A 25,669-nucleotide genomic window follows, 5' to 3' on the forward strand; every position below is an offset into this window, starting at 1 on the left:
GTAGCTGGGAGTGCCTTGAAGAATGGCCGTGCCGGGGTCGACATGTCCCGCGCACGAACAGACAGCTCAGGCGCGAGTGCAGGAAGCGTCGATCCTTCCTCGCAGTCGGCGGCGCAGAAGGGTTGTGCGGCGCCCGCGGTGGCCAGACGGGGCACGCACAACGCGTGGCCCAGCGTGCATGCTAATCAGTCCAGCGGGCAGGGCAGCCGCACGCACACACGGAGGCCCCACCGCATGTTGGCAGCCTGCAGGCGAGCGAGCACTCGCCGCGGCCGGGCAGAGCCGAGGTCGCGCAGGATGAAACCAATCGGCCTCAAGGAACCCGCTCTTTGAACAGTCTCGTGGCACGCTTTCGCCGCGACGAAGCGCGGCTTGAGCAGAACCACCGGTACGCGGTCTGCCCAACACACCTTCGGCTCATTAAGGCGGACTTACTCGTTCGTAAAGTAAATATATAAAAAGAGATAAAACCGCTCGCACATGAAGATACGTGAAACGGAAATAATATACATTCGTTTCTCATCGCTTACGCATCTGCCTTGTACTGTTGTGACAGCACACTGTGTGTGCAGTCACAACGTCACCACACTGTGTGACGTAGGATTGGACGGTGACACTGCGTAACACTAGGAACGCCTTCGCAGACTGCATGACAGTGCCCACAGAAACAGTTCTGTATCGCGTGTAAGTGTGTGTATGGGCTTTTCTTTTTCCATTTATATTTCTCTCTGTCACTTCATCATCATCATCAGCCTGGTTACGCCCACTGCAGGGCAAAGGCCTCTCCCATATTTCTCCAACAACTCCGGTCATGTACTAATTGTGGCCATGCCGTCCCTGCAAACTTCTTAATCTCATCCGCCCACCTAACTTTCTGCCGCCCCCTGCTACGCTTCCCTTCCCTTGGGATCCAGTCCGTAACCCTTAATGACCATCGGTTATCTTCCCTCCTCATTACATGTCCTGCCCATGCCCATTTCTTTTTCTTGATTTCAACTAAGATGTCATTAACTCGCGTTTGTTCCCTCACCCAATCTGCTCTTTTCTTATCCCTTAACGTTACACCTATCATTCTTCTTTCCATAGCTCGTTGTGTCGTCCTCAATTTGAGTAGAACCCTTTTCGTAAGCCTCCAGGTTTCTGCCCCGTAGGTGAGTACTGGTAAGACACAGCTATTATATACTTTTCTCTTGAGGGATAACGGCAACCTGCTGTTCATGATTTGGGAATGCCTGCCAAACGCACTCCAGCCCATTCTTATTCTTCTGATTATTTCCGTCTCATGATCCGGATCCGCCGTCACTACCTGCCCTAAGTAGATGTATTCCCTTACGACTTCCAGTGCCTCGCTGCCTATTGTAAATTGCTGTTCTCTCCCGAGACTGTTAAGCATTACTTTAGTTTTCTGCATATTAATTTTTAGACCCACTCTTCTGCTTTGCCTCTCCAGGTCAGTGAGCATGCATTGCAATTCGTCCCCTGAGTTACTAAGCAAGGCAATATCATCAGCGAATCGCAAGTTACTAAGGTATTCTCCATTAACTTTTATCCCCAATTCTTCCCAATCCAGGTCTCTGAATACCTCCTGTAAACACGCTGTGAATAGCATTGGAGATATCGTATCTCCCTGCCTGACGCCTTTCTTTATTGGGATTTTGTTGCTTGCTTTATGGAGGACTACGGTGGCTGTGGAGCCGCTATAGATATCTTCCAGTATTTTTACATATGGCTCATCTACACCCTGATTCCGTAATGCCTCCATGACTGCTGAGGTTTCGACTGAATCAAACGCTTTCTCGTAATCAATGAAAGCTATATATAACGGTTGCTTATATTCTGCACATTTCTCTATCACTTGATTGATAGTGTGAATATTGTCTATTGTTGAGTAGCCTTTACGGAATCCTGCCTGGTCCTTTGGTTGACAGAAGTCTAAGGTGTTCCTGATTCTATTTGCAATTACCTTAGTAAATACTTTGTAGGCAACAGACAGTAAGCTGATCGGTCTATAATTTTTCAAGTCTTTGGCGTCCCCTTTCTTATGGATTAGGATTATCTTAGCGTTCTTCCAAGATTCCGGTACGCTCGAGGTCATGAGGCATTGCGTATACAAGGTGGCCAGTTTCTCTAGAACAATCTGTCCACCATCCTTCAACAAATCTGCTGTTACCTGATCCTCCCCAGCTGCCTTCCCCCTTTGCATATCTCCTAAGGCTTTCTTTACTTCTTCCAGCGTTACCTTCGGGATTTCGAATTCCTCTAGACTATTTTCTCTTCCATTATCGTCGTGGGTGCCACTGGTACTGTATAAATCTCTATAGAACTCCTCAGCCACTTGAACTATCTCATCCATATTAGTAATGATATTGCCGGCTTTGTCTCTTAACGCATCCCTTTGCCCTTCCCCCGGTACAAGGTACCCAACCGGAGCTAGGTAATCTCTGGTTAACCTCCCTGCCTTTCTTTGCCCCCTCTCCCCTCTCTCTCTCTCTCTCTCTTGTACTGTCGCGAGCTGAAAGAGCATACGGCATAGGCCGCGGAGGCTCAGCCTATGTGGTTCACCTCTCTCTCTTCTCTCTCACTCCCCTATTAACTAATTAATTAACTAATTAAATAATTAATTAAATAGTTAATTAATTAATTTCTTTGCGACAGATTAAGAAGCACTACAGGGTCGGATACCTTCTATGGCGCAATAGCCGATGGACAGCACTGAGACGATTCACAAAATGTAATTGCCAACAAAGAGCATTGCGTAGTACCAGTATTCCCAAAGAGCGGAGTAAAAATGAAGAGAGCAGTTTGCTGACGGCGGTTCGAAGCCACTTAATGACGGTGCTTCTCATAGATCTGGCATCGTCTTCTGGATATAGATAATTCCTCAGCGATACCTTCCCTTCTTTGAGTGACGTGGAGTGTGGCACGGTGCCTCTTTGGATACACGGGTACTGTGGCCGCTGGCTAAGCAATAAGCATTCCTATAGATGAAATTCCCGAAAGTGATTAATCCAGCATACGATACTTGGTGCAGCGTTTTTCTTGGTAAAAAATTGGCATTCAGACAAAGAAAATTCCACTGCTGCAGCAGCTAACTCGATGTTGCTTCCTTGCTCCACATTGGAGGCCACATCAGAGAAAACACAGAAAAACAGACGAACGACAAATAGTGGCCCAGCCTACGCGAACTCACGACACAAAGCAGCGCTTAGCATGTGAATGCGTCACCTCCAATTCTAACAAAATGATCTCGGTTAGCCGCGTTTGGCATTCTTTCACGCATTATATATATATATATATATATATATATATATATATATATATATATATATATATATATATATATATATATATATATATATATATATATATCCAGGTGTGAACAACTATCAGTCGTTTCAAAGCACTATAGAAAAACAGAATTGAACACGCCATCATGTCGCGCTACTAACATGCGACCTGAGGCTAACCTGATGTCGTTCATCATAACTCATGACGATACGAAAGCACACCATGCGCAGTCCCAAGGGAGGAGCGATAGAATGCGCACCATAACTAACAAAACAGCTTGTAGTGGCTCTCTAAGAGCGACTTCTGCAGAAGGCGAAAATAGCAAGAACGGACACGGCGAGCAGATCCAAGAGGCACCATTCAGGGCGCTTACAACCAGTAGCACAGTGTAGCGAGCCGCCGAACAAAACCACTGTACAAGCCACAATCACAAGATAATAAAACTAATAAAACAAATAAGGCATGCTGAAAGAGCAGGTCGGACGTTTCGTATCGCCGTGTATCTCTAACCGATAGAGGCATGTTACTGCGCTCTTGAAAAGATACTGCAGCGCGATGTCGTCGTGGATTTACCTGTCGGCCCTATTAGCGTGCCCTCCAAGTCTATCTGATAAATTGCTGGTCATTTGCATAATGAACAATGGGCTTAATTGCACAATCCGCGCTGAGTGCGCGCACAACAAGGTTAAGAAGGAATGGCACGCACAGCGTGTTCAGAAGAGAGAGAAAAAAAAGAAGCAGCGGCCAGTGATGTGGGCCGCAAACACACTACTGCGAATTAGGAAAGCGGGAGCAATCAAGGTAAATGCGACGGAGGAGGGGTGGCATTTAATCGGCCGGTGGTAAATCGAGCCCAGCGAGAACAATCGGTGCGGGGTGTACGCATACCGGCTTGGCGGACACCACGCACGCAGGGCGTCCGCTGCCGCGCCGCTCAGATGACGCAAGGCGGGCGCGCGACGATTAGAATAATTAAGTACCGAGTCGCAATGAGGCAGCAAATCAGATGAGAGGGAAAAAGAAAGCGGGGGAAAGAAGAAAAGAACAGCGCGACGGCGTTCCTTTCCCACAGCCATTCCCGGTGGGTGGTCTGCCGCGCACCAATGCCAGAAGACCTTCTTATAAGCCGCTCCGGTTTGTGTAGACACCGTATAGAATTCGACTTATTGTAAGATAGTGTCGCTGAGAGGAATCGGCGTGGCCGAGCTCATGAGCACGTGCCATTAATACCCTGACTTCTCAGTCGACCTTGTCAAGAACGATTATATTTCAGAATTGGCACCTACAATGGGCCCTTCGTTTCACGAACGCTTCGCTGCCCACTATAACTGCGCTCGAGGCTGCCACTAACGGTCTTTTGTGTTTCAAGTTGTTCGTGCGTGATTAATTACAATCGACAAGTGCCGCTCCCTAAGAGTTCGAGATCGCTCACACTGTTCATTTCATAAGGAACTAATTCATACGCACAAGTCCTCTCCGATTTATTGTTACTATGAATTGGGGACAAGTAGGGGGGGGGGGTGCCTACACTCTTAAAGAACATAACTTGCCCCCCAACGATAATCGCCATCTCTCTTGCCCGCATTTCCTTTCTTTAACGCTGCGAGCCCGGTGCTTCCAAGTCACGAACGGCCTGCGCGTTATCGGCGTGACACAGCATTCTCGACAACTTTTCAAGAAAAGAAACGCAAGCAAGGCAGATGACGTTACTGTTGCGGGACAAGCCCCACAGGGTGTAAAATGTTTTAAGAATGTAGAGGAACCATATGTGACAGCCCGTGACAGCGTGTACGCTTGAATTTATTATCGGACACATCCGCAAATATTGCGCTCTACTCTTCTGACAGCCATATGCGAGAGAGACAAGAGCACTCCTAATTCTATACAGCATCCGATTTCAGAGATAAAGAAAAGAAAAAAGGAATACTGCAGTTGACGACGTGGGCGACATAACAATACTCTAAAAAAATTTAAAAAGTAAGACTAAATTATGAGGTTTTACGCGCCAGAACTACGATGTGATTATGAGGCACGCTATAGGGGACTTCGATCATCTGGGGTTTGATTATGGTGGCCCGAAATCTAAGTACATGAGCGCCTTTTGCATTTGGACACGATTCAAATGCAGTCCCCGCGGCCGGGATTGCATGAACTGGCGATCTCGAGCTCAGCAGCCCAATGTAATAGCCATTAAGTATACCGAGGCGGGATTCTCTTCGATGAAAACAATCACTTGTGTGTAGTTGCCGATCCACCATAAATCAACATCTACTACGCCACGTCAGCTCAACCTGACTGACCCCAAAGCACCATGCATGCACGCTAGACATTTACAATCACGAAATAAATATATATAATGAAATTACGCTCATAGTCTCCCGTGGGAGTTATCTAAACGATGTGTAAATATTTGCTACTAATCACCTGCTGCTTCGTCGTCGTATGCTGCTGTGTTTGGTATATATAATTGCGAGAAACTCCACGAAAGATTCGTGAAACGGAGAAGCGCGTTTGCAACACCGAAATGTTAACTGAGACGACGAAGAAAAGGCGAGTAGTAGCACATGTTCACTCACGTTATAGATAACTCCCAGAGGATGTGGACGGGGCATGAAACGACGAAATAGATTTTGTAAGTGAAGCAAATATATACAGCATTTATTACGCACACTGTCTCTTGCTTGGTTATTCTCGCCTATTTATCTTCAAAATGGATGATGGCGCGTTTGGATGATGCCCCTGCTTCGTGGAAGATGAGCACTGGCCAATGCGTGCTGTAGTACGCGACGTAATTGAACAGTGTCACGTTTGGTAGACCTCGTACGTAAACGTGGTCGATGACGCTGCCTCCTCTCGATGCGAACCATTATCAGTCGTGATCAACCGTACTCCGGCGGCGGCTGCCTATGGCGCGGCCGTGCGAGCCCTGCCTTGAAAACGATCTGCGACGGGGACACAGTGCGCATAGTGCTGATAGCTTCGTGTGCGCTTTCTTCTTGCCGCTTAGTTCGTGTTGAAGCAAGAGACAGCACAAAGGTCAATTCGCTCGCTGCTGCGGACCCTACCTTGAAAGCGATCGTCTTACGTGACGGACGGACGGGTTTCTTCGTTGGGTATGCGTAGAAATGCTTACGCACTGAAGATATTTTTCACAAGTAGGAGAGAAATTAGGAACTGGCTCGTCACTTGGTTGAGCCCTCACCCAGATGCGCAAAATACATTTTTAAATCGCAGGACGGATGCGTTGGTTCCGAAGTGTTTCGTATATTTTCTAATGGCTGTTGTCTTCTATCAGCTATTCCGAACGATAATACCTGCAAGTTACACTATTAAGAAAAGTTGTAGTAATTGGTAGTTACTACTTACAGGGCTAAACCATTTGCTACCTTAGTACAACTGCAGTTGGTAATGATAGAACTAGCAACGTTACCAAGTAAACAAGAGACAGAGAGAGAAATAGAAGAAAGGTAGGGAGGTTAACTAGCCGCGCGTCCGGTATGCTACCCTGCATCGGGGGAAGGGGGTAGAGGAATGAAAAGAGAGAGGGGGAGAGGACATACAGAGATCACAGTTTGGCGCACTTTTAAAGGTTCGCACCGAGTCTACACACAGTCGCCAAGACCTGTCGACTTGAGGTAGTGCAACAGCGCTTTCGCGGCTTTCTGTGCCATCGACGCGTATGGCCATGGTCCAAAGATCATTTCCGAAAACGCTCTAGAGTCCAGCCGGTCCAACACTATCCGGAGAGCTGCGCGCTCGACGTCGTATTGGAGACAGGGACATCAAATGTGTTCGATTGTTTCTATAGTTCCACAAGAGTCGCACATGGGGGTATCCCCCATTCCTATGCGGAATGAGTAAATAAGGTAGTCACTGTTACTAATGGGTCTCAGTTACCAATTCCGAATTGAGTTAGCATCACCGAATTAAATGTTTCTATTCTATAACACATATATCGGATGGTGCGTAATTGTATCAGGTGATGCGTAACTGCGTTCGGAATTGGTAGCTGAGACCATTATTAACGGTGACTACCTTATTTACTTAGTAATATTACAAATTCTATTGTTAAATACTGCAGTCATACTATACGGTATAAAATGTATAAAATGATGTGACCCCCTAGGTAGTAGCTGCTGCGACCTTCTTTTTTTTTTTAAGAGTGTACCTGTTAATATTCCAGTATAATCTCCTTCATAGGCAGACTTCCAAGCAAGCAAACGCTTAGAAAGGTGGCCACCGTCGGGCTCAGAGAAAAAAAAACCAAGGCAGGGGCATCCAGGTAAAAGTCGTCAAAATTCATGAAAGTGCGCGAACGCACCGCTGCGGCGCCAAAGCACCGCGGGAGGGCTGCGCCGGTGGACGTCGTCTCGCCGCAGGTTGCGAGCTCTCGCAGCGCGCGCACACACGCGAGGCGCATAAAGTAATGGCGGTCACGTTTGCGGCTTGCGCAACAGGCGACGGCGTCCATTCACGAGAACGCGCTGTACACCGATGCGGGCTGTGCCTGGGAGACACGGCGAGAGGACAGCAGCGGCTCCTGCAACTTGTGCCTCGAGACCCGTGCATGCCGTGGCTTTCGCTGCTGCCTCGGGCATTCGTGACGCAAGCATCGAACGCGGCGCGTGAAACGATGGCGGTGAGAACGACGAAGACGTCCCCCCCCCCCCCGCCGCCCGTTATTATTAACGCGATAGCGTTAAGGAGCTCGTGTCGCAGAAAAGCCGGTGTCGTCGGCGTCGGTGTCGGCGTCGGCGTCCGCGGCGTTGGCCGTGAGCGATAAATCACGGCAGGCACTTCATAAATAAAAAGCAACTTCCAAGATGGGCTGGGTGGGAATCGAACCAGGGTCTCCGGAGTGTGAGACGGAGACGTTACCACTGAGCCACGAGTTTTTTTTTTTTTCTTTATTACTGACGTGGCAACAAGGCTACAAAACAAGACATTTTATCAATACACAACGGTCACGACAAAAACTCTGCCACTGGTTGGCAGTCACAGGGCTAAAAACGCTTGAAATTTGCTAGCTCAGTCATCACACTGAGCCATGTTGGTTTTTCTTTTTGCAAATTATACATTTCCTTAATATGACAAATGCTTTCAATGAAGTATTCTCTAACAGGCCGGGCATTTACTTCAGCATGTCTCACAGCCATTCTAGTTTTCCATAAACTATGTAAGGACACCAGCATGAACATGTCATAGGGTACATTGTCTTCATTTAGAGTAGGCAAGAAACGAATCCCATATGGAGTAATCGGCAAGTCCTTCTTTAGTGTTCTCTGTAAGATGTCCCAATGGAACACAGCATCCCAGCAGTCAAGAAAAATGTGTTCTACTGTTTCGGGTTTTTGGCATAGTAAACAGTTGACGCTCCAAGGCACGGAAAGGCCTTTTTCATCTAGCCATGGTTTCACAGGTAAAGTATTGGTGTGAAGCTGGAAAAAGAAGGACTTTACCGACGGGCGTACTGGCATTCGTTTTACTCTTTTTAGTACGTCCTTTTCAGGTCCAATGCAGAACATCGAGCGATACAATGGCACCGGCAACATTGTGTCTACCAGGTCCTTATATAAGCGCTTTCGTGGTACCCTACTTAAGTATTCCATGGAAAACCGAACCTTTAACAGCTGAAAAGCCAAGACTACCTCTTTTAAGAAACCACGCGCTCTGCCTTGACTGCACCGATGTGACGATACAATAAACTCAGGTATAGCTTTGCTCAGCCTTGTTTGAAACATAGTTAATAAAAATGGGTCATTTTGGTCCCGTAAGAAAACAAACCTCGACACAATCTGCTTGATGAACAAATGTGCCAGACCTAATCCTCCATTTTTAACCGAACGAAAGAGATTAGTGCGACTCGTGCGCTCCCAGCTTGAACCCCATACAAACACTGCGAGTACTCTGTGTAAACGTTGTATGTTAGCCCTTGACATGCACAACACTTGGAGCACGTAAGAAATTTTAGCGACGGCAAACAGGTTGCACACTGTCGCACGAGCAAACATAGAGAAATTGCGGCCTCCCCATTTAAGTGTACCTTCACGAACCCTTTCAGTTTCGGCATTCCAGTAATCAACGGCGTCACGGTAGTGCTCAAGCGGCACCCCTAGGTATTTTGCCGGCGTGACTGACCAGCGGATATTTGCAAACGTACTCGGATGGTCTTCCCAGTTGCCGATCCATACCCCTAGAGATTTATCAAAGTTTATAGCACTGCCTGTCATTCTGCAGTATGATAAAGCCTCTGCGACCGCGATTTCGATGCTTTCTTTATCCCGACAAAACAACGCGATGTCATCCGCGTATGCCAGCACTTTCACTTCCGCGGACTGCACTTTGAAACCCGATATTCTATTGTCATTCTTGATTTTCCTACAAAGCGGCTCTAGGTAAATCGCGAATAAAAGAGGCGACAAACCACACCCCTGGCGCACAGATGACCGGACGCCAAAGGTTTTGGTAACCTCCTTGTTTATAATGAGGCTGGCGGTACAGTCTTGATAGCACATCTTTACCCCATCTAAGATCAAATCCCCTACCTTTATGTGTTCTAGAATACTGAAAAGAATTTTATGGGCCACACGGTCGAAAGCCTTTTGCATATCTAACTGTAACATGGCACAGTGTTCACCTAGGTCGTTACAGTATTCTAAAATACTTCTGGCAATATGAATGTTTGTGTTGACAGACCTTCCTTTAATGCTGCATGTTTGATGCGACCCTACTATTCTGGTCACCACACCCTGTAATCGCTTTCCGAGCACTCTTGTAAATATCTTATAGTCTACATTCATTAGTGATATCGGCCGGTAAGCATCGACAGCTAACAATTTTTCTGGGTCCTCGGATTTAGGTATCAGAACTACGTGCGATGTCCGAAAAGAAGGAGGAACCTGTTTTTGCTCATAGGCCTCCTTAAACAACCGTAACAGGATCTCACTGACATCTCTTTTGAAGGCTTTATAAAAGGCCGCTCCGAGTCCATCGGGTCCCGGAGACTTGCCTACAACTAAATCATCTATGGCTCCTTCCACTTCGGTGATGCTCAGAGGCCACTCCAGACGCTTTTGAATGTCTTCCTCTAATTGCGGCATGTTTGACAAAAAGTCCGTCTTGAATTCTTCTGTGACGTCTTTAACAGTCCCGAATAATTTGCTATAATGATCAAGAAATGCCTCTTCAATTTTTTGAGGTTGGTTCGTGATCTCGTTCTCGTATTGAATCATTCTGATTTCATTTCGCCTCGCGTATGCCTTTTCGTCAGATAAGGCTCGTTTAGAAGGTGTCTCACCTAGCCAAACCCTTTCAGCTCGTGCCCTTATAACTGCTCCTTTGAACTTCTCTTCTTCGATAAGCTCAAGCTGGCTTTTCAGTTGTCTTATTTCTTTTGTTCGGCTCCCAGGTCTCTCGCTTTCCACGGTGTACAAAAAATCAAGCTCACGTTGCATTTCATTTTCTTTTTTCCTTTTAATAAATTTCTCTTTAGTGGCTTCTTCTATAGCACTCATCTTGACTCCTTGTTTAAAGTTCTCCCATAATTCTAGCACGTTGCCATCTTCGGCTTCGATCAAATTATCTAACTTTTGCTTCACGCTTTCACAAAAGGATTCGTTCATTAACAGCCCATCGTTGAACTTCCACAACTTCCAGTTAAACTTCGATTTTCTTTCTTTGGTACCTACACTAAAAGTTACAAGGCTGTGATCGCTGAATGAGACGTGTTTCACACTATAGCTGCCACACATCGGAACAAGCTCCAGTGCGACATACCCTCTATCTAGCCTTGCGTGACTTTGCCCTTGAAAATGTGTGAATGCAGGCGTGCCGGTAGAACACAGGAAATTACCGACGTCATCAAGATTAGATTCTTGCACTAGTGTGTTTAAAAGTAAAGCACTTTTGTCATGCACTGGAAGGTTTTTCACTCGATCGGCCGCGTAACATACACAATTAAAATCTCCTAGCAATACGACTTTCCTGTCACACTGTAAATGCTGATTTACTGTCTCAAAGAAAGGCACACGCTCACTTTCAGTGTTTGGGGCGTAGACACATATCACGCGCCAACCTACACCCAAAAAGGAAAAATCCACAAAAACCAGTCTTCCACTTTCACAAGAAAAGACCCCTTCTTCTCTAATTCCCAGGTTGTTTCTAATGAAGATAGCGCACCCCGCGGAAGTCCCAACAGCATGTGATACACAAACATTGTATCTATTGCTAAACTGCAGCACCATGCGATCCGTTTGTTCCTCACTTTCTATCTTTGTCTCCTGCACCGCTGCTATATCAACATCTGTTTCTAAGAAAAGCCGGCTAAGCTGGTATTGCCGCTTTTTGGCACAAAGACCGCGGACATTTAGAGTAGCAAAACGAAGTGCAGTGTTTTGAGCCATTGTTATGTTTTTTGAAGAACAAACGAACCGCATGGTACCCACCTCATGCGTCTTGGGCCAAAGCTGCCTTCGCCTTCTGCACAAGCCTTCCGCAGCTGCCATGGCAGCCTTAGGAAGGCACAGTTGATGTCCCTGTCATAGCGTTCCATCGTCCCTTGAGTTTGGCTTGATCACTAGGCGGCCTAGATGAGACGCCGCGAAGCACACGCTCTCGCGGCTACGTCGGCGGCGTCTCCGCCGCCCTCCGGTCCGGAGGTATGTTCGGACGCGGCCTCAGCGTTGACCGCCGAATGATCGCAGCCTTTGGCGGCGGTCCTTCCGAGATCCTTGCAGCCAGGGCCTCATGCTCGTCCAGCGTAGCGTCGTGGCCGCGCTTGGAGACTGAGGCTCCGCTTGTTCCCTCGCTTACTTCCATGACTGCTGGCTCCTCAGGTGACTTCGACGGCTTTGAGGCATCCTGCACTTTCACGACGCCGGTGGCGTCGCCAGCTGCGTCGCTCAGCTTTCGGCTTTCCTTGTTAACACTTGCGTCGTGGGGCATGTCGGGCGGGATTAACGTTGCCGCATCAAGTTCCTCGAGCTTCGGCGTTGCTTCGCTTGCGGCTTCTTCAGCGTCAGCCTCGTCCATGACGAGTTCCGCAGTGTCGTCTCCTCCAACTGGCCCCGCAACACTTGCGTACGTCTTCACGCACTGAGATTCTTCGTGTCCAAAACGACGGCAGTGCGTGCAGCGAGGAACTCGGCATTCTCGTCTGATATGGCCCTTACTGTGACATCGCAGGCACAATGGCGCTCTTCCAGGCGCGACTAGGAGGGCCATGTCACCGGCTACGCGAAGCTGGTGTGGAAGGTCATCAACCTTCATGCCGTTATGGAGCTTGAGGCGCACCAGGCGTGTCGTCGACCCCTTGTCTTGGATCCCTTGAACTCTCCACTTTTCCTTCGAGACCTCGGTCACCTTTCCGAACGGAGCAAGCGCTACACGCACATCTTCGTCGGCCACATTGAAAAGAAGCCAGTGAAGCTTCAAACGCACGTCCTGGTTTGCCGGATCAATAACCAAACAACGTTGGCCCTTCACCTTCATTTCGCCGCATTCCAAAGCTTTCTTCATCCCTTCCATGCTCTTGAAAGTCACAGCCCATACGTGGCTCATCTGGTATGCCCCCAACGCTACCACTTCAGGGAGCAAACCAAGACGCGCCAACGTGTCCCGGAAATGTTCGACTCGGTAAGGCCTCGACCGGACATCCGCGTGCAAAAATAAAGTATTCAAAACACTACGACCTGATGGCAGAGTAGGCAAAACCACTTCGTATCCCTCGGTATCCATTCCGTCGATCCTGTCACCGCGGCCGCTGTTAGCCGCAACCACCGCTCCTTGGGAGCCCATGAAACGCACGTCCTTCCACTTCGGTAGCCAAGACGCGTCCACTGAGCCACGAGTTCGATGCTTCAAAGCGGTACAAAAGCGCCTCTAGTGAACGCGGTGTTGCCTTAGAAACGAGCTGTTTCTAAGGCTCAGGCGTGCGTCGCTTGCTCAGACGCACATTTCGTTGTCGCGCCGAACGCTGCGTTGCTCGACGCTCACCGCGTCCGATGCGCGGCGCGTAGTCGCTGCGCCGTAGCCCATTGTCTTACACCCCTTGGCGGGTCGACGGGAACGCTGTCGCGTTCCACTCTTGAAGGCGAAGCTTAAGCGTCCTCCAATTTTTACTTGATCATGTCCGCGCATGAAGTAGAACCACAAATAATTTTTATTATTGTTTGTGCACCTATAATATCAGTATTTAAGGCGCGCACTACTACGTCTATATTGTTGGGGACGGAGCCTCTGCTGATTAACTGCAGTAAATGAGACGAAAGCGATCGCGAGTGCTCGTCCAGAGAGCTTAGGTGCAAGTTATAGCGGCCTGCAGTGGCTCCGTAGATACGTCACTCTTCTACTGAGACGAGGTCGAGGGTGCGACTCCCTGCCTTGGAGACCGCATCATTATAGGGGCGAAACGAAAAAGCGCCCGTCCACTGAAATTTCCGTGCTGCTTAAAAGCCCCATGTTGACCAAATTAACTCGAAACTTACCACTGTGTTGTCCGCGATAGTATGTTAAAGCTATAACACTGGGACGTAAAACATTATGGATGACTAATCTGTAAACGGGGGACATCGATTTGGGTGCGCATGAAGATGTCGTGCAATCACTGAGACTGTAAGCGCCACTTTGACTTACCCCAGCACACACCTTTAAATATGTGTCACCTTGTGAGACACTCGCCATATTTTACATCACTCTAAAATACCTTTTCTCCGGAGGATGGTCGGGTTGGATTGGCACTGCAAGCTTGATTTAGGCAACATATATTTTCAGAATTAATTTATGCGAGTATGATGAGATCCTCCGAGCGGATGCTCGACCTGTAGGACATCGCAGTCACGTACTGTACAGAGCGCCGGGCAATCAATCAATCAATCAATCAATCAATCAATCAATCAATCAATCAATCAATCAATCAATCAATCAATCAATCAATCAATCAGAACTTCTGAAATCGGATAGCCGTAGGAAATGTGACACACCTCGCATTAAATACACGAGCTTCTAGCACACAGTAGGGACCGGCTTAACGTATATACCCGAAAACCCAAACCGCACTTGCGTTATTCTTTGGTACTCATGTTTACGGTCAATTTGGTAAACTCGGCTGATAGTGCCCCCTAATTGTGGACTGCTTATTTCTATGTTCGCAGCGTCACGCCCGCCACAGAAGGGTCGCGTGCAGACGGTCGTAGAAACCGTTATCCAGACCTCCGCATAGAACGAACTAACGGAAACACGGAAATTTCCGCAATTTCAAGCTACGTGATCGCCACAGCTTCCTGCGTCGGGCTTCCTAGAGCGTCCACATAAAGCGAACCGGAAGCAAGCAGCCGCACTTGAATCTGGGAAACCGCACCTTCGGCATGCATCAGCCCCGAGAGTGCACCGCTCGATGCCGGGGCGCCCACAGTCGACGCAGCGGCACACTTTGCCGTTCGCCGAAAGTGCGTACACGAAACGTGTTTGTTTTGCGCCGCAAAGGAGCCGCCGCCGTCGCATACCTACCGGCGATGGCTGTGACCACGCCACAGGACTGCCAGCTCGGCGGGAGAGGAGTGGTTTCGCGTTCTTATCGCAACTGGCAGCGGCTCGCGCGCGATGCACGGCGATCGACTTTCTGCGGCATTAGCGCACGAAGTCAGCAGGATGACGAACCCTGCCCGAAGCAACGCGGGACAACACCTTCCCGCTAATACGGTACAGTGCTGTGGAACCTCGCACTGACGCCAGCTACATACAGACACGTTCGTGACTCCATGACTCAATGGCTCAAGCCAGTCGCGCTATTGCTGCCGATTCTGAGAGCTGTACCTTTCTCTGTGGCTGTACTCTCAATGTGCACTCCAGAAGAACAAGGAGAAGGCACCTTACTGCGGCATAGTGTAATGCAACATGGTCGACACTATCGCCTGTACTATGACTAGTTTTGGATTTATAACCTAAAGGTCAGCACAATATGCAATGTCTTGAAGTGATATTTTAGTGATGGCCAGAATATTTGCAAGTATTTTAATGAAACACGGTATTTCATTACGATATTTTTTCACCGACAAATGATCAGGAACATTGACCGTATATACTGCGAGTGTCTGGCAAGTTGAAGCGGAACCAGCCCTATAAATGAATTTAATTATTTCCTACAGCGTAACAGCGATTTCCTGTCACGCGCGTATACCGCCGCTATCGAAGTGCTGCATGCTTTTAGTGAAACCGTTCTACACTGAATATCACGCGAGAAGCACGTGTCAGAGGTGCACTCACGATGAGTTGCGACCTATGTTCTCAGCACACGCACTTGAAAACGGCCTGCAGGATTACTTGGACGTTGTGGGCGTGCTGACGACGGCAGGGTCAATTCGGGTCTGCATAAGTTGGCAAACAGCGATAAGGCCACGGCGCAAGGGTTTCCATGGGTGCACGATGCCAACGCATTTCTCGTCTCTTCAACTGTACGGGGCATAATGCCCAAGAAAAATGGGCTGGGCGATGGGGAGATCACTACACATGGAAGCAGACGCCTTCGCCGGAGACTGTGAAGATATGTATTCGCGACTACGCCGCTTTGTCCTTTTTCTCACCGATTAGTCTTCGTCACATGGAGTTCCTTAACTTACACCTAAAACGAACAGTTATGCATTCCACCACGATAGGAATACGGATGTCGAAGACGGTAATTGAACCCAAGACATTGTGCTCAACAGCCGAATGCCACAGCAACGTACAGAGCCACACAGCGGGTCTGCGGCTTCGGCCATAGGGTAACAACACAAAGCAAGAATAACTAAAAAAGCAAGAATAACTAAATTATTCACAGCTGTCAAGCATTAAAAAAGTGAAGTCTTGCACAGGGACAGCTAAATATGCGCTTCCTTTTAATTACGCTTATCAAAATTCAATTTCCGCAATATTCTGCTCGAGAGAGAGGGAGAGAGAAAGAGAGAGTAAGAAGAGGATGGCAGGGAGGTTAAACAAGTCGCACCCGGTTTGCTACCCTACACTGGGGGAGGGGAAGCGGGTAGGAAAGGAAAAAGAAAAGGGAGAAGGAAAGGTTCATAGAGACTACACTAAGAGCATATGCGCTCCACTTAAATGCTTCGCTCTCCGCGATTCCCTCTCTCCCGAGAGTGAAAGAGAGTAAAACATCTTTATTAATAATATTTGAATGGTGAGAGCAGTGTGGGAGGCACCCTCAGTTAAGGGTCCCTAAGATGATTCCGGAGATGTTTCGAGCCCGTTGTTTCACAGCTCGGAGGACCTCGGGAGGTCCGTCGCGGAGGACATCGTCCCACAGCTATTTGTTGCGTAGGGGGTAAAGGAGAGTTGGCAAGGGAGGAAAGAAGTTCGCAGTGCACACAATCGTGACGTGGAAGATTGTGGGCGAGCTGCCACAGCCAGGGCAACGATCTGCATAACAGTGTGGGTAGAATTTATTGAGAGAGACAAGATTTGGAAAAGTTGCGGTTTGTAACTGGCGTAATGCCACTGCTTCCTCCCGCGAGAAAGACGTCGGTGGTGCGGCGTGGGTGCGACGAATGCGTGTATAATGACGGAGTATGTCTTTGTAACGGAGCAAGGGATCCCTCCCCCCCCCCCTCTGAACTAGTCGCCTCACCACGCCGAGTCGCCCGGAGGGAAATTTCTCGGGCAACCGTATGTGCGCGTTCGTTACCCGGCAGCGAGGTATGACCAGGGGTCCAGAGTAAGTGGATGCGGGGAGGTGTGGTTGGTGTATTTTGCGGGATCTGTTTGAGAATTTGGTGCGCCGCTCTGCAAGACTCGGCGTGCACAAAGTTAGGTGAGCTATCACTGTAAACTCGAACCGCGGACCTGGCAGCGTAGCGAGGCCTTAAGCTCTGCCGGCTTGACTGTGAGATCATCGCTACCCTGAGTTCGCATGAACTACTGCTGTTGGCGATATATAGACGTTACTCAATTGCATGTTTACAAAGAGGCAACACGCCTACTTAGCATCAAGACAACATAATTTCTATATAACGATTTTTTCTAGGGCTAGGAAGAATTCCCGACGACGACGAAGCGTAAGATTGCGACTTCTTTCGTCACTGAGAGCAGCAGCCCGCGACTATGATTGTGATGATGATTATCAAAGGAGGGCACACTCCTAATAGGCATCCTAAAAGTTTAACGACCACTTTCTATTATACTACGTAACATGGCACCGACGGTGACACAGGTATACCATTAATGTGCAAATGTTAATATATTACGGCTACCACCCCATCTTGGCGGGGCGACAGAAAATGCGCTTGGTAAAGCCTATAGCGCAGCGTAACCTTTCAGTTTCATCACCACCCATGTTTCGACAGTTCATTGAAGTTGCAGCACAGCTTCCACCCAGCATCTGTACCTCGTACAACAAGTTCTGCAACGACAGCTTAGTGCTTGCGTCTTCATGACGCATAGAGCTTATGAATATGTGCCAATCAGTGGAGACGCATCTGGCGGTCGAAACCTACGTGCGCGTGCATACGTGCCCGTGGTAATTCTAGCTGGATTCGAAGGCGCGCTCCACATTTATGGCCACCGTTCCCACGACATAACAATATCGTTCGCCTCTGCGATTCGCGCGTCCCAGATTCACAAAGCCTTCCTTATCACAAACGCTGCACGCTGTGCGAAACAACAGGCACCGAGTAACTGTGATACGCAAACGAGTGACGGAGAACGCCTCTACAAATGACCAACGATTGCTACAAACGAAAGGGCTCGTGAATTCGATGCTTGTTCCCAAACAGCAAGCGTTCTTGGGCCTTCCACTTAGAGCACAAGGCGCGGAGAACTACGTAGTCGGCTGTTGCGTTCGGCTCACGCGCTCGTGGTCCATTCAGACGTCAAGTGGTCACTCGGTCCCGCCACAGTGCATAGTCGGCTGCACCAACCGAGTTATAATCCGTATCTTCTGAATAACTGAGCGGTCTGTGCGTTTTCGTTGTTGCCTTGATCTTCACATTTGCGTGCGGTTTTCTCTCTCTTTTTTTTTCGGCGCCTCTTTCGCGAGCTTCGCCTTCAGACTCACCGCTCAGGGCCGATACGATAAGCGCGCCCCTTTTCGGTGCCTGCACTTGGCCGACTCTCGCGGAACCGGTGGAACGCGATGCGCCGCCGCGGCTCGCTGGCTGCGCCCGGCAGCGTGACCGATCGTGACGATGCCGCGGTCGATTGCAGCGCCGATAGCGAGCCACGCCAGCCTCGCGCAGTTACGTGCGACGCAGCGAAAGACGGAACGAGCGCGAGGGCGCGCCGGCGCACCCGTCTATGCACGCGACAGAAACTGGAATCCCGACCAGCCTTTCGTGTTTTCGATGCTAACTGGGACACCGAAAATGCGAAAGACTCCCCCACCCAAGACTTACGCGGCCAAACACACAACCAGGGAGGCGAAGGTCAGAAGAAGCGCGGCACAATATACGGTGCTTTGAATGAGTCCAGTCTCGAGGAATCGTGTCCGCGCTACATGATATTGCGCAGCACAGCAGCGGTGGGGATGGGAGGACGTTATATATACCGATACCGACAAGACAGGTATTATACAGTCGACATGAAGGCGTAAAGGAAATCGCATGTTGCACGATGCGGCAGCGCGGCGTTCGACTTTCACTCGTTGTGTGACAGAATAACAATGACGTTCAGTAAACTAGAAATAGCCTCGAACTATACGTTTCCCAATATACATGGGTCGCTATGAAAATGACGAAACAAAACATGACTGGAAGGAGCTCATACGTTCGATCGCGGCGGGCCACGCAGACCGCGGATTGAGGAAGTGCTGTGCGAGTTGGACTCCTGTAGCTTGCGGCTGCGGAACGCACCATCTCCGCTCTAAATATTGCTTCCCGGAATCAAGTGCGAAATACAATCGCTATCCCAACGAGAGAGCCCGCAACCTTCTCTCTACCATACAGAGCTTTTCTTTTTATTTTACTGTGTGGTACTTAAGAGATGGCGTCGCCCTTAATTGGCGCCGGCTACTCCTTTTCACATAGAGATTAAAAATTACAATAATAATAAATAATAATAAAAAATAAATAAATCATATTAGCAGAAAGTCCAGTCACATAAGAACACTAATTCCACACTATAGCTGAAAGTCAACTTCAAATCATAAAGTCCGGTCATATAGGTACACTAAAGTAAACGCAAAGTCCGGTCACATAAATATATTGAAATCAGGGCAGATAAAAAAGCATGGATTAGATTCAAATGAAGGTACCTGAATCCAGGCATTGAACTGGCCAAACTCGGGTCAAAAAGAAAAAGAAAAGAAAGAAAAGAAACCACAGAATGAGCTTATCACAGTTAAACACCCTTCTCAGTAGTTTCTGAGAATATTGCTCGCTTATAGAAATCTCTGAAGGGCCCGTAACGCGCGTCTTTGCAATCAGTATGTTGGCGAAGGGCCTAAGATCTTCCTGAGCCTGAAGGGCCTGCGGTCTAACGCCACTAAATCGAGTGCCAAGTGTTGTCTGTGTGTGTTGTGTCGCGGACATTCTACCAGAAGATGCTGTACATCCGCGTGGCCACAAGTGCATTCCGCACTATCAGCTCTTTTAAATTTTATGTAGAAAGTGTTTTGTGTACGCAGAACCCAGCCGCAGACGGTGAATGAGCATTTCAAAGGCTCTGGTTGAATCTAATGTGGACGGTATCTTAAATTCAAACAATGCGTCAATGTGAAATAAATCTTAAGATTTTGACTTCTGATGAAACCGTTTAGCTTTGCAAACACGAGCTGAGATCTGTCTTAGTATGTGCCACAATTCGCCTTGCGTTAGAGGGAGACCATGTGTGGCGTTATTAACATGCGCTTGTCCAGCTGTAATGTGTGCTGCAACATTCCCAGCGATATTACAGTGGCCAGGTACATTATTGTGCAATTCCCTTCAATTGCTTTTGTGAGTTCCTTTAGTGTACTGTAATATAACGCCATGTTTCGCGAACTGCTGATGTCACCATGAAATCAAGACAAAGCTGCCTGCGAGTCACAAAAGATGACCCATTGTTCCCCTTTCTGGATTTAATTTATGCATCGTAACAAAGATAATATTTTAAAAGGCTGTGCTGTTGTTGATGACGCCGTGTGAGATAGTTTAAACATCTGTATTTAGTTCCGTTATAGAATGACAAAGGCAGCTGTCGAAGAATTTGTTTGACAAGAACCACCTGCATACGCCTGAATGTAGCCACGATATCGAAAGTATATCTGGTATAACGCTAGTTGTTCTGATGCTAGCATAAACATATATGGTTTGCGAATAATTCTTTCAACCAAAAGTTCAATTTTTCGAGCGACGAGCCGCCATGGAGAGTAGGAGATATCTGAGAACCAAAATTTGTGATGTGGTAGTAGACCTTTGTGCACCTTAATCGCCGAATTGACGTTCGCCCTGTCTCTCTCAATTAGTGTAATTAATAGTGGGCGCCTTCTGTTCTGCACTTAAACGCGAAAGTGGTGTCGATATGTTTCAACCGTTCTCATAATAGTAAATGGAGGATGTTGGTCTCTGCAATTACTAAGGAACTTAAGGTTGCCCGAAGAACACCTAAGCATACTCTAAGGCTCCTCTCCTAGCCGTTAATCGCTGAAGTCCCTCTTCAGATGGACGGGAGATTCCATGCAGAACAAGTGCAGCATATGCTTTCTGCTTTATAAGTGCGTATTATGTACTCCCTCCCCATGTCTAGCCTCCTGCGCAGAGAAGAACATTTATTATTGAGTTTATCTGTTCTTCGAGGGCTTTAATGTGAGAATTACAAGAAAGTTGTCTGTCTAGTATAACTCCAGGAAATGTGTGTTGTTTCACTATAGTCTAAAGGTTGTCCCTCAAGGCACAGCTGAAAATCCTTTAAATATACTCTGGTGAAAGCCAGCACAGCCGTCTTACTGCAAGACAGTTCCATTCCTCTTTCCTTTAAGTATTTGTCAACAATGTTTAGGCCTTCCTGCAAAGTTGATTAAACAAGGCTGGTACTTGAAGCAGAGGCCCAAATACAAACATCAACCGCATATATAGATCAGTGTAGTGCAGGTGGAAATCTCCACGGTCAATCCGCCATCACACAATTAAAGAGAAACGGACTTAAGATAGTGCCTTGCGGGACTCCTTGAATAAGATTATGAGAGGAACATTTTCTTTCGCTTACTTGAATAAATATTGATCTGTCATTCACGAAGTTCGATATCCACCATAGCGCCCTTTTAGAGACTCCCAGTTCTAGCAGGCCACACAATATATGAGCATGGCTGACTGTGTCATTCATTTCTCGTTCATTTTCAACATAGCTCGTTCATTTTATACATAGGTAACGATATCCAAAATTGCATCCACGATGCATCGCCGCCTTTGAAATCCTGTCATGTGATCGGTAAGCGAATCTGTGTGCTCGAATCACCATTGCGGCCCAGTGTCACCCCTTGACCTTACATAAACAGCTCGTCAGACTCACAGGACGAGAAAAACTTAAGAGAAAGAGGAGTTTTGCCAGGCTTCAATGCAGGCATCACACGTGGCGTTTTCCAAGAGTCAGGGACAGACACATGCAGAGCTTAACCTTTACTGTGAAATAGATAAGGTACGTATTGCACGCGGACGGTAAACGCAACACATTATTTGCAAGCATAGTCATCAGCAATCTAAAACTGGAAATGTACTCGGACGCCAAGGCATTTATTTCCACAAGCTAAAAATACGGTTGCAAGTTGCACTTATGAACATTTGTCGTATTCTAGCTCCCATAAACTGGCGTCATTCTGGAAATTCATTCCAAGTGGATACGCCTTGCAGACTCATCGGCTACACTTCGTAAATCGCAATATGTCTCATAAAGTAATTAATTAAGAAGATAATTAGTGAATATTTGTTAATTAGCTAAATAGGTGTTTCAAATCCTCGTGCAAGTAATGTCCGCCTCTCTGAATAATCCAGCTCAAGGACTAGAATAATGCTACATGCAGCAGGCTACTTTTTTTAAATTCCTTAAAACTTAAAGATGACCACTCTGTATAAGGTCAAAACGCTACATTTTTTTTTACCCTTTGCATCTCCACACAGCGCGATACTGCCCTTTCTTTGTAACATATGTACGACAACGAAAAACAAAAACACAACGTCTATGTTTTGAAGGCACTCTGCACGTGACGTACCTAAAATTAAACGTGGCATTTAATGACGTTTATTTGTTCAGTAACCTTTAGAGCGTTCTTGGGTGGAATTAAATTCAGCACGGACGGCGGGCTGGCATACTTCGCCTTGATACTGATGTCAAGAGTTTTAAATATGTCGCTATACACCACCGAGACAGACAAACCGTGAACGTTGCACAGATCGCATTATAGCGTAGTGCACGCAATTCAAGTTAGAATAGCGGCGCTTTAGCTCACGCCAGCCATTTTCCCTCCCAGAAGCTCCACAAACGATATGCCTCCATGCTTCAGGCACTGTCATCGGGTGGAAAGTTCCCCTTCGGTCCTCACACGGTCACGCGGGAACTCCGCCCTTGCTGGAACCAGCCGGTATACCCGACATCCAGACAGGAGAGAGAGAAGCCACCCTTCCAAGGTCAAGAACGAGAAGGACTGTGCATCACCATGCAAGGGAAGGCACGGACTGTCTTAGCTCGCTTTTACGGCCATACTTTACAGCCTCGCGTCGTGCCACCACAAGCGGAACGCTCGAGAGGCTCTTTAATTTGGTATGTGCAGAGAGAGACAACAAGGAGGAACAGGAGCTGATCTAAGCCCCCCAAGAAGAACAGCGAGCTGGTAGATTTGGCGCATTTGGTACAGCACATTAAGTGAGCGTGAAAGGACGCCGAGCGGTAACCCCGCTTTGCGCTTTCTCGTCTGTACACTGTGACCAGTGTGTGCGCAGGCCTATTGAAGAAACAAATATTTTGCACTGCAGCAAGAATAAGACATGCACATACCATGTAGGCACACCACATACAAAAGAATTCAGACACGAGTATAAGCGGAACAAAAGTAACGAAAGAGTTGGTGAGTAACCTGATGAAACAGCGCCATAGTCGAGCACGAAGAAGCGGAACGCCACTCATGTTGCATGAGGCGCTGAGGTTTTGCAGCCTGGTGGTCGATTAGCAGGCTGTACACTTCTTCTTTTTTTTTTTTTTTTTTTGCAGTGCCTGGCGCAAATATATACTGGATGTATTTCCCATAAAAAATTCAGTTGCGATTGAGCGCCCATGTTGTGTCTTTCACCGTCCTTCGTCCTCTGTGCGCTAGCTGTTACTAGTTTCACAATCACCGAGCTAATTACAGCGAGACCTTTAAGCTATTACGTATTGCTATTTACGGGAGAATGTTATCCTCCTTGTCCACAATCAATGAATCCAAACTTCTATATGTGTCCTTAGTGAAGAGCCGCTCGAGCACGTGAGAGCGGTATGACGATGACATCCTGTGGCGGCCGCGTCTTGGCCCCCTTGCTCGCATCCACGCACCTGTAAGGCACTCACGCACGATCACAAGTTGTAGAAACAGCTCAGAAAACCAGATAGCAAGGTCTTTCGCTAGAATATCCTAGTTAAAAAAAAAGGACTACAGATGCCCCGTATAAGCCTCATACCCAAAATGTCCATGCCCTTATACGGCGTTATACAGGGATTTTTTTTTTTTTAAATAGGATCCCATATAACCAAGATATGCTACCAACTCACCTTTATTACGTCGATGATTTATTTTAAGTCAGCGAGCGAGCAAGAGATAGAGACAAAGACTTCTGCGAGAGCTTGAGATGTAATCGTATAGTCCTATGTCTGGCTGCTAGTCTACCAGCCAGTCTATAGATACCAACGAGTACATTCGCAATGAGGGACAAAACGGACTAAGCTAAACAGCGGACGAGACGAAGTTTGGTGCAGAAAAAAAGAGGCGAGAACTATAAAAAAGATCAAAGGAACGACCTTTGCAAGAAGGGGGAATTCAAAAGTGCGGTGAATTTTTACCCGTTAAAGTAGGACCTAGAATTAAATACATATGCAGTAGTAGTCCGCTAAACATGCAATGTTAAAGTAATGGATTGTTGGTTGAACCTTGGGCCTCATAGCGTCATAGAACTTGAGGCTGATGAAAACAGAAGGAAACCTGCCTGAGGGAGCTACCGATAACATTATGGTCATTCACTTTGCCTCTAATGGTTTCGCACAATTTAGTCAAGGTCTCCCAGCAGAAAGCTACTGATAATATTAAGTACAGCTCACGCACAGTTACATTCGCAGTTATGACATCATCCAGAATCAATGACATATGCAGTGTATTAGACACCCATTCACCCTTTCTTTTTTTTTTTTATGGTGATGATTCCGTCATCAAATGAACGCGCCTCGAGAGGCGCATTCAAGGGCACGTACACCTTTAACTACTGCAAGGGAATGCCGCTACGCAAATATAAAACAAAGATATGACGAAATTATCATATAAGACGTTCAACCACTCACTCAGAAACCTCCAATGCATTCTTTGTTCGCCTGTACCAACGAAGTAAAACCCGAGGCGTTCGGACGGTTGTAAAGGCCCACGCTCAACGAAAAAAAGCTGTAACACTACGGTGTTACGTCACGAATTTCAATGTATATTCGCGTATGTGGCCCACTTCTGTGCGGATAAAGTTCTCAAAGCTCCAAATGTTGTGTCCTTGGTTACTTCAGAATGCAATGTAATTTGTTGTTGTTCTCCCACAAGGTGTTACTTAGCGCAGACGCTACCCAAATATTTGAAACCACGGACAAGTATAGTACGCGAAATTAAGATCGAGGAAGAGGAGCAGGAGCATCGCTAGCTTACAGGCGGACCAAGTGTCGCGAAAACTTCGGAGATGGCGCCGCCACCCATCTTTCGCTTTTGGTTTGCCAACGTGGCCCTGACGTATAATTCACGAATGCCACTTAACTTCGAATTCCTATACCGCGTTTCTTCTAACTTGTCAGAGCAAGGCACGAAACAGGGAACATGACCGACACATGCCCGCACATGGGTCTCATTTATACGGACGATCGGCAGCGGTAACAGCGGCAGCTCCGGCAGCCAGAAGAACACCACCCACAACGCACTTCCACGCTTACACGCGCATGCATAACACGCGCGCGCGCCGGGAGCAAAAGAAACGGGGCGGGGGAGGTTGGCGCGTGCCTCTGACGGCGCGGGGGCGCTGCGCGCGCACGGAAGAAGAGGAAAGCGGCGCTCCCCGTTCGCTCCGAAATAAAACCCGGCCAAGGTCCCCAGACGCAGAGCCGGCGGCGGCACGGCGACCAGCCGCACGCCCGCACTTCCCGAAAGCTGCGCGAGCAACAGCTGGCGTCAGCCGGTCACGGCACAGTGTACGGAGACGACGCGGAGCACCCTCGC

General features: G+C 47.8%; 2 protein-coding genes across 10 annotated transcripts in view; both read right to left on the minus strand.

The window, feature by feature from the left end:
• Positions 1 to 25,669, minus strand: part of by (focal adhesion protein tensin) — a 392,943-nt gene that overhangs the window by 202,403 nt on the left and 164,871 nt on the right. The window lies entirely within an intron of this gene.
• Positions 10,036 to 13,247, minus strand: LOC142571477 (uncharacterized). Its single transcript, XM_075679847.1, has one exon. It carries the CDS (start codon positions 13,081 to 13,083, stop codon positions 11,908 to 11,910), a length of 1,176 nt encoding a protein of 391 aa, XP_075535962.1. The 5' UTR covers positions 13,084 to 13,247; the 3' UTR covers positions 10,036 to 11,907.

This window comes from Dermacentor variabilis, chromosome 2 (assembly GCF_050947875.1).
Source record: "Dermacentor variabilis isolate Ectoservices chromosome 2, ASM5094787v1, whole genome shotgun sequence".
Lineage (NCBI taxonomy): Eukaryota > Metazoa > Arthropoda > Arachnida > Ixodida > Ixodidae > Dermacentor > Dermacentor variabilis.